Here is a 10,000-nt window from a genome sequence, read left to right as displayed (position 1 = left end):
CAGAGGTGTGTGTGTGTGTGTGTGTGTGTGTGTGTGTGTGTGTGTGTGTGTGTGTGTGTGTGTGTGTACCGGGTCTTGCTGCACGTCCTCTACTAGCTGGCGTATGACGCGCTCGTGCGGGGGCAGAGGTGTGTGTGTGTGTGTGTGTGTGTGTGTGTGTGTACCGGGTCTTGCTGGATGTCCTCTACTAGCTGGCGTATGACGCGTTCGTGCGGGGGCAGAGGTGTGTGTGTGTGTGTGTGTGTGTGTGTGTGTGTGTGTGTGTGTGTGTGTGTGTGTGTGTGTGTGTACCGGGTCTTGCTGGACGTCCTCTACTAGCTGGCGTATGACGCGCTCGTGGGGGGGCAGAGGTGTGTGTGTGTGTGTGTGTGTGTGTGTGTGTGTGTGTGTGTGTGTGTGTGTGTGTGTGTGTGTGTGTGTGTGTGTGTGTGTGTGTGTACCGGGTCTTGCTGGACGTCCTCTACTAGCTGGCGTATGACGCGTTCGTGCGGGGGCAGAGGTGTGTGTGTGTGTGTGTGTGTGTGTGTGTGTGTGTGTGTGTGTGTGTGTGTGTGTGTGTGTACCGGGTCTTGCTGGACGTCCTCTACTAGCTGGCGTATGACGCGCTCGTGGGGGGGCAGAGGTGTGTGTGTGTGTGTGTGTGTGTGTGTGTGTGTGTGTGTGTGTGTGTGTGTGTGTGTGTGTGTACCGGGTCTTGCTGCACGTCCTCTACTAGCTGGCGTATGACGCGCTCGTGCGGGGGCAGAGGTGTGTGTGTGTGTGTGTGTGTGTGTGTGTGTGTGTGTGTGTGTGTGTGTACCGGGTCTTGCTGGACGTCCTCTACTAGCTGGCGTATGACGCGCTCGTGGGGGGGCAGAGGTGTGTGTGTGTGTGTGTGTGTGTGTGTGTGTGTGTGTGTGTGTGTGTGTGTGTGTGTGTGTGTGTGTGTGTGTGTGTGTGTGTGTGTACCGGGTCTTGCTGCACGTCCTCTACTAGCTGGCGTATGACGCGCTCGTGGGGGGGCAGAGGTGTGTGTGTGTGTGTGTGTGTGTGTGTGTGTGTGTGTGTGTGTGTGTGTGTGTGTGTGTGTGTGTGTGTGTGTGTGTGTGTGTGTGTGTACCGGGTCTTGCTGCACGTCCTCTACTAGCTGGCGTATGACGCGCTCGTGGGGGGGCAGAGGTGTGTGTGTGTGTGTGTGTGTGTGTGTGTGTGTGTGTGTGTGTGTGTGTGTGTGTGTGTGTGTGTGTGTGTGTACCGGGTCTTGCTGCACGTCCTCTACTAGCTGGCGTATGACGCGCTCGTGGGGGGGCAGAGGTGTGTGTGTGTGTGTGTGTGTGTGTGTGTGTGTGTGTGTGTGTGTGTGTGTGTGTGTGTGTGTGTGTGTGTGTGTGTGTGTGTACCGGGTCTTGCTGCACGTCCTCTACTAGCTGGCGTATGACGCGCTCGTGCGGGGGCAGAGGTGTGTGTGTGTGTGTGTGTGTGTGTGTGTGTGTGTGTGTGTGTGTGTGTGTGTGTGTACCGGGTCTTGCTGGACGTCCTCTACTAGCTGGCGTATGACGCGTTCGTGCGGGGGCAGAGGTGTGTGTGTGTGTGTGTGTGTGTGTGTGTGTGTGTGTGTGTGTACCGGGTCTTGCTGCACGTCCTCTACTAGCTGGCGTATGACGCGCTCGTGCGGGGGCAGAGGTGTGTGTGTGTGTGTGTGTGTGTGTGTGTGTGTGTGTGTGTGTGTGTGTGTGTGTGTGTGTGTGTGTGTGTGTGTGTGTGTGTGTGTACCGGGTCTTGCTGCACGTCCTCTACTAGCTGGCGTATGACGCGCTCGTGGGGGGGCAGAGGTGTGTGTGTGTGTGTGTGTGTGTGTGTGTGTGTGTGTGTGTGTGTGTGTGTGTGTGTGTGTGTACCGGGTCTTGCTGCACGTCCTCTACTAGCTGGCGTATGACGCGCTCGTGCGGGGGCAGAGGTGTGTGTGTGTGTGTGTGTGTGTGTGTGTGTGTGTACCGGGTCTTGCTGCACGTCCTCTACTAGCTGGCGTATGACGCGCTCGTGGGGGGGCAGAGGTGTGTGTGTGTGTGTGTGTGTGTGTGTGTGTGTGTGTGTGTGTGTGTGTGTGTGTGTGTGTGTGTGTGTGTGTGTGTGTGTGTGTACCGGGTCTTGCTGCACGTCCTCTACTAGCTGGCGTATGACGCGCTCGTGCGGGGGCAGAGGTGTGTGTGTGTGTGTGTGTGTGTGTGTGTGTGTGTGTGTGTGTGTGTGTACCGGGTCTTGCTGCACGTCCTCTACTAGCTGGCGTATGACGCGCTCGTGGGGGGGCAGAGGTGTGTGTGTGTGTGTGTGTGTGTGTGTGTGTGTGTGTGTGTGTGTGTGTGTGTGTGTGTGTGTGTGTGTGTGTGTGTGTGTGTGTACCGGGTCTTGCTGCACGTCCTCTACTAGCTGGCGTATGACGCGCTCGTGGGGGGGCAGAGGTGTGTGTGTGTGTGTGTGTGTGTGTGTGTGTGTGTGTGTGTGTGTGTGTGTGTGTGTGTGTGTGTGTGTGTGTGTGTGTGTGTGTACCGGGTCTTGCTGCACGTCCTCTACTAGCTGGCGTATGACGCGCTCGTGGGGGGGCAGAGGTGTGTGTGTGTGTGTGTGTGTGTGTGTGTGTGTGTGTGTGTGTACCGGGTCTTGCTGGACGTCCTCTACTAGCTGGCGTATGACGCGCTCGTGGGGGGGCAGAGGTGTGTGTCGGTGGTGCTGTTCACACACTTCCAGCACGTCTTGCAGATCGGAGCGAAGCGACACACACTCCTCACACATGCTCAGCAGCAGGTTGTTCAGACGCTCACTCAGCAGAACCGGCTGTGGAGATAGAACACACACACTCACACACACACACACACACAGACGCACACACACACACACACATACACACTCACACACACACACACACACACGACACACGATACACACACGCACACACACACACACACGACACACACACACACACACACACACACGACACACGCACAGACACACACACGCACAGACACACACGCACACACACGCACACGCACACATGCACACAGACACACACACACACACACACGCACGCACACACACACACACACACACACACACGCACACAGACACACAAGTTGATCGGTTATTTATTGACTTTTTATATAAACTTTTGTCTCCCTTTTCTCTTATTGGCAAGTAGCCGTATAATAAGCGCAATAATGTATAGAATAATAAGTACCTTCAGGGCGAAACAAGACCCCTGCGCTTGGCGTCGGTACTTATTTTCCGATAATGACCGGCGTTCTATACATTATCCCTTACATATATAATGCGGTCTAAGTTTAAATGTGACCATTTTGGCACCATGCCTGCACCAAAGTTATCATTAAAGATGGAGACTTTCAACTTTAAAGTCCATCATGTTGGTTTGGAGACGTTCAACTTTAAAGTCCATCATGTTGGTTTGGCTCTTCATTGATTCACTCATCTTCCTTGTTTCTCAAAATTGTTCATAGCAAAAATGAATGCATGCGATTAATTGAAGTATTGATTAATCGCTTGCCAGCCGTAATCTTTTAGTGATGTAGCAGTATCATGTCCGGAGCTGCATCACATTCTTCAGTCTTGAATTAATCATGAATTTGAACAAGATATTAAAACTGGATTCCTGATTAAAAGAAAGGTGTCAAACTACTGAAATGTGCTTTAAGCCTTTTTATCAGAATAATAGATAATAATAAGATTGTCTATTAAAGCGTAAGTTTGGCGGAAAATGAAAATAAAGCTATTTTCTGAATGAAAATACATCAACTAAGCCGTGGAGGAAGTAATTTTTGCTCATCACGCAGTACAGAGCTAGCACTGGCAGGACCTACAGCCCAAAATCGCAAACAGTGGGTCAGCATTGGGCTTTCAGCCATGCGCTTTCAAAATCGCATTTTTAAACCACTAACATTGCTCAAAACAGCGGCAAACCTCGTCAGCAGCTTGCTCTAGGTGTCTACACATAAAACGAAGCACCAATCAGTCTGTAAACTTTGGAATAGTCTGTATACACGTGGAATCAATTCGAGACCGCAACACCGTCTGAATCACAGAAATGTCTCGCGAGATCTCACACAGAAGCACGGGAGCTATTCCTACGGGTAGTCAAAATCGCATTTTTAAACCACTAACATTGCTCAAAACAGCGGCAAACCTCGTCAGAAGCTTGCTCTAGGTGTCTACACATAAAACGAACCACCAACAACTTGGCTCACGAACCCGACGTTTATAAAAGAAGACTGTTAATATGAACACTAACCTCTTCCAGTTCCTCACGAAGGAAAGTCCACGAGCTCTCGTGTGAGATCTCGCGAGACATTTTTGTGATTCAGACGGTGTTGCGGTCTCGAATTGATTCCACGTGTATACAGACTATTCCAAAGTTTACAGACTGATTGGTGCTTCGTTTTATGTGTAGACACCTAGAGCAAGCTGCTGACGAGGTTTGCCGCTGTTTTGAGCAATGTTAGTGGTTTAAAAATGCGATTTTGAAAGCGCATGGCTGAAAGCCCAATGCTGACCCACTGTTTGCGATTTTGGGCTGTAGGTCCTGCCAGTGCTAGCTCTGTACTGCGTGATGAGCGAAAATTACTTCCTCCACGGCTTAGTTGATGTATTTTCATTCAGAAAATAGCTTTATTTTCATTTTCCGCCAAACTTACGCTTTAAGAATAATATTGCTGTTTTCTCCTGCCTGAGAGTGAACAGGTGTGTGTGTGTGTGTGTGTGTGTGTGTGTGTGTGTGTGTGTGTGTGTGTGTGTGTGTGTGTGTGTGTGTGTGTGTATGTGTGTGCATGTGTATGTGTGTGCATGTGTGTGTGTGTGTGTGTGTGTGTGTGTGTGTGTGTGTGTGTGTTTGTTCATGTGTGTTTGTCCATATGTGTGCGTGTTGGCTTAAGTGTGCACAACTGATAGATTTGAGTCACTTCACCTGGTTAGAGGGAAGTTGATAATCCACCGTCCAGTAAAGAGTCATTCCCAGAGAATACACAGACATCTGCAAAACACACACACACACACATACACACACACACACACACACACACACACACACACACACACACAAAGACAAACAATATCACCAGGTCAGTATAGTAAAGTGCATGTAATCGTGTGTATGTGTGCAGGTGCAGGAAAATGTCAATGTGTGTGTGTGTGTGTGTGAGAGAGAGAGAGAGAGAGAGAGAGAGAGAGAGAGAGAGAGAGAGAGAGAGAGAGAGAGAGAGAGAGAGTGTTAAACAGGTTACTTTTTCACCTTGAACAGTTTGCGAAGGGGAAAATCTGATTTAACACACACACACAGACACACAGACACACAGACACACACACACACACACACACACACACAAACACACAAAAGACCCTCCTAAGACACCTAAGATTTTTCACCCCAGCAACCTTCACCTCAGTAATCTCTCAATGGCACAGCACCACAGAGTCACGACACACACCCACACACACACACACACACACACCAGGGTACTTAGCTGTAGTACTCTGGATTCAAGACTTTTTATGGTCTCAACTCTTGGACTCGGCCATTGGTCTCACCAAATAGTCAATACGTGTTAACTGGGTGTGTGTGTGTGAGTGTGTGTGTGTGTGTGTGTGTGTGTGTGTGCTTTCGCAGCTTACATGGACATCAGCTATGCTTCAAAACTGTTGAAATATCAACCATGGTACAATGTTTTCACTAATTCTGGCTATTCCTGTAAAATCATTGCCATCATTTTTGGTAGTTTAGGTCGTGTGCACAAGATGTGTGTACGAGGCCTAAAGATCTGTGCCCACGACCTAAACTACCACAAATCACACACACACACACACACACACACACACACACACATACACATACATATACTAAAGATCTGTGCCCACGACCTAAACTACCAATCACAGTTTTGTAGCTGATGTAAGCATCGGAAGCACTGCTGATACAGAGCAATATTTTGTCCGTTTTTTTGGCCTTGTTATAATGTAGTCCAAAATATTGCTCTGTATCAGCAGTAATAGCCAGCCTCTACATATGGAGGCGTAGGTGTCACCTTTACCCTTAATGTGCATAATGGCCACTGTTGCACACCTTTCTATTAAACTTGGATTATGCCATGATATGCTTATCTTCTATTCCAAATAAAGAATTGAATGTGTGTGTGTGTATGTGTGTGTGTGTGTGTGTGTGTGTGTGTGATAGTTTCCAACAGTACACAGTCATGCCGTTTGGGCTGCGGAACGCGCCAGCTACTTTCCAATCATGTTCTTGCTGATGTTTCTAATTGTGAGGCCTACTTTGATGACTTGGTCAGTCATGTATAGCGCCACCTGGTGTTCACATGTAAAACAGTGTTTGAAAGGTTGTCTGCTGCAAATCTGACCACAAATGTAGTCAAGAGTGAATCTCAACAGGCCGTTTACTACAATGTATAGCGCCACCTGGTGTTCCTGAGTGAATCTCGGCAGGCCGTTTACTACAATGTATAGCGCCACCTGGTGTTCCTGAGTGAATCTCAGCAGGCCGTTTACTACAGTGTATAGCGCCACCTGGTGTTCCTGAGTGAATCTCAGCAGGCCGTTTCATGCTGTTGGTGACGGGGAAGTGTGCCCTACAAAGTGGAGGCCAACTGGTCGTGAGCTTAGACGCTTTGTGGATATGGTCGGCTATTACAGGTGTGTGTGTGTGTGTGTGTGTGTGTGTGTGTGTAAGGAGGTGTGTGTGTGTGTGTGTGTGTGTGTAAGGTGTGTGTGTGTGTGTGTGTGTGTGTGTGTGCGTGTGTGTGTGTGTGTGTGTGTGTGTGTGTGTGTGTGTGTGTGTTACCTTCTCTGGGGCGGCTCTGCTGGAGGCACTGTGTGTGTGTGTGTGTGTGTGTGTGTGTGTGTGTGTGTGTGTGTGTAAGGAGGTGTGTGTGTGTTACCTTCTCTGGGTTGGCTCTGCTGGAGGCACTGCGGCTCTGCGTGGTCTCGGGAGCGGTGAAGGAGGCGACGCCCTCAAAGCGAGCACATGACTTAAAGGCCACGCCCCCAGCAGAGGAGAGCAGCAGCGAGCCCGGAGTGATCACGCTGCAGGCACCTCCAGAACCTGCACACACACACACACACACACACACACACACACACACACACACACAGGAGTGATCACGCTGCAGGCACCTCCAGAACCTGCACACACACACACACACACACACACACACACACACACACACACACACACACACCGCACACACACACACACACACACACACAATACACACACAGGAGTGATGACGGTGCAGGCACCTCCAGAACCTGCACACACACACACACACACACACACACACACACACACACACACACACACACGAGTGATCATGCTGCAGGCGCCTCCAGAACCTGCACACACACACACACACACACACACACACACACACACACACACACACACACACACACACACACACACACACACAAGAGTGAGTGATGACGCTGCAGGCGCCTCCAGAACCTGCACACACACACACACACACACACACACACACAATACACACACAGGAGTGATCAGTGATCATGCTGCAGGCACCTACAGAACCTGCACACACACACACACACACACACACACACACACACACACACAGGAGTGATCACGGTGCAGGCACCTCCAGAACCTGCACACACACACACACACACACACACACACACACACACACACACACAGGAGTGATCACGGTGCAGGCACCTCCAGAACCTGCACACACACACACACACACACACACACACACACACACACACACACACACACACACACAGGAGTGATCATGCTGCAGGCACCTACAGAACCTGCACACACACACACACACACACACACACACACACACACACACACACACACACACACACAGGAGTGATCACGCTGCAGGCGCCTCAGAACCTGCACACACACACACACACACACACACACACACACACACACACACACACAGGAGTGATCACGCTACAGGCGCCTCCAGAACCTGCACACACACACACACACACACACACACACGCACACACACACACACACACACACAGGAATGATCACGCTGCAGGCACCTACAGAACCTGCACACACACACACACACACACACACACACACACACACACACACACACACAGGAGTGATCACGCTGCAGGCACCTCCAGAACCTGCACACACACACACACACACACACACACACACACACACACACATACACACACAGGAGTGATCACGCTGCAGGCACCTCCAGAACCTGCACACACACACGCACACGCACGCACGCGCACACGCACACACACGCACGCACGCACTCACAAATACACGCAGGCATGCAGATTTTAATGGCATTTTCACTACCTTTAGTTAAAAGCATTTATCGTAGTCATTAACCCCTTTCACACTGACAAATATAATGCTAAATTTGGCCGAATTTAAAGAGACCCTATACAACTTTCTCATAGTCATAAAATCGCTTAGAAATCGTTGTTTTGATTGACTGACCAGTTTTATCGAAAACAGTCACATTTCCTCCCGCCCCAAGTGTCCCTATCCGCTATTGCAACCTTGCAGTTTCTGCAGGAGACGATCGCTCCCTGTTTGCATCTGGAAGTCAGAGACGCGTAAGGAACAAGAAGAACCACGCTTGCAATTTATATATTTATATATAACCTATATATGTATAAATATACCCGCTAAAGCTGTTGGGGAAACTCTGCAGAGAAATATGCAAGCATAAAACGAGCGAAAATGAAAAACGAAACCGAAACTTGAGATGAAATCGCCAATCCTGCATAGTTTCTCTTTAACGTTAAGGCTGTTCCTTTCACACTGACCGACACGGGGAGGGGAGTCAACCCGCCTCGGCAATTGAACCCGTCTCGAGGGGGTAGTATTATTGCCGAGGCGGGCTCAGTGTGATAGGAACAGGTCAACCCCGCGATTAGGGGTGTGTGAGTAATGACGTATTTGGCAAGACAGGAGGTTAAAATACAGGAAACACACAAGAGACAAGGACTACTTTAGGTGCTGTTTCCACTGTCCACCAAGCGTTTTTTTTATGCTGAGAGAGCCCTGAACCTCCTTTTTCTGCGCTTTGGTCAAGTCAAGTGTTTATTGTTGCTATTTTACCAAAACCGTCTGCCAGCACGTCTTTATGGAACATTTGCCTAATGCTAGCTAACTAGCCAACAAGCTAACTGAAATGGCAGCAGTCATTCAGGACTCAGCACACTAAAATATGACTTTGACAGACAAAAGGACCTCATTTGGTATTCAAATAGCATACCAAGTGGCCCGCCATCATTTGGAAACTAAACCACGTAGCACTAGCATGACAGTTGTGTTCATCTTTTGGTTTATCTCCGAGGTCCGAGGCATGGTTAACGTCATTGTTCACTCCCAACTTGCGTGTGACGCGCTGCTAGGCAACGCCACCCAAAACTCGCCTCTGAACTCGGCTTCAGACGACCCGGGACCAAATCACGTCTACCTTTCACACAGCGAAATCCCCCTGAACCCGCTATTTCTGTAACACTAATCAGTGGCACCTGCAGGCGTACATCCGTACGCAATGTGCGTACCATGAGACGACTCATTAAGGAGAGAAAATTACCCTTGTGCGTGTGTACTCACATCAAATTGGCCTACCATAACTTCCCAACTATGCACAGTATCCCATTAGCTGCATGCCATGTCATCAGGCTATTTACAATTTTCTATATGAAGTGAGGTTAGTCAACACGTTATTGTTATTAAAATTAACTTAATGCTGCTGTATATCCACGAGCACATATTTTGTTTGAGCAGGAGAGATTACGCACGCAGGCGCGCAACTAGGCTACTTGTTGCTTTCCTTCTATATATGCTTATCAGCACACAATGTGACGCTAAATGTGACACTAACTCAATACTCATCATGGACATCGCAAGTTCTTTTAAACAACGAAAAGAGAAAGAATGGAAGATGGAGGCAGCAAAGAGAGAGGAGTTATTCCA

The 10,000-nt window shown here is 49.3% G+C and overlaps 1 protein-coding gene across 1 annotated transcript in view; it reads right to left on the bottom strand.

The window, feature by feature from the left end:
* The window catches only part of frmpd2 (FERM and PDZ domain containing 2), a 64,147-nt gene that overhangs the window by 49,483 nt on the left and 4,664 nt on the right, over positions 1 to 10,000 (bottom strand). The window contains exons 2-4 of the mRNA XM_062533311.1: positions 6,930 to 7,093; positions 4,949 to 5,014; positions 2,632 to 2,811 (exon numbers count right to left, since the gene is read on the bottom strand). Of these exons, the coding sequence (XP_062389295.1) occupies positions 2,632 to 2,811; positions 4,949 to 5,014; positions 6,930 to 7,093 (410 nt within the window). The remainder of the gene's footprint in view (positions 1 to 2,631; positions 2,812 to 4,948; positions 5,015 to 6,929; positions 7,094 to 10,000) is intronic.

Source organism: Sardina pilchardus, chromosome 3 (genome assembly GCF_963854185.1).
Source record: "Sardina pilchardus chromosome 3, fSarPil1.1, whole genome shotgun sequence".
Classification (NCBI taxonomy): Eukaryota; Metazoa; Chordata; class Actinopteri; order Clupeiformes; family Clupeidae; genus Sardina; species Sardina pilchardus.
The sequence above is the reverse complement of the archived record's forward strand: the minus strand, read 5'-3'. Positions and strand labels throughout refer to the sequence as shown.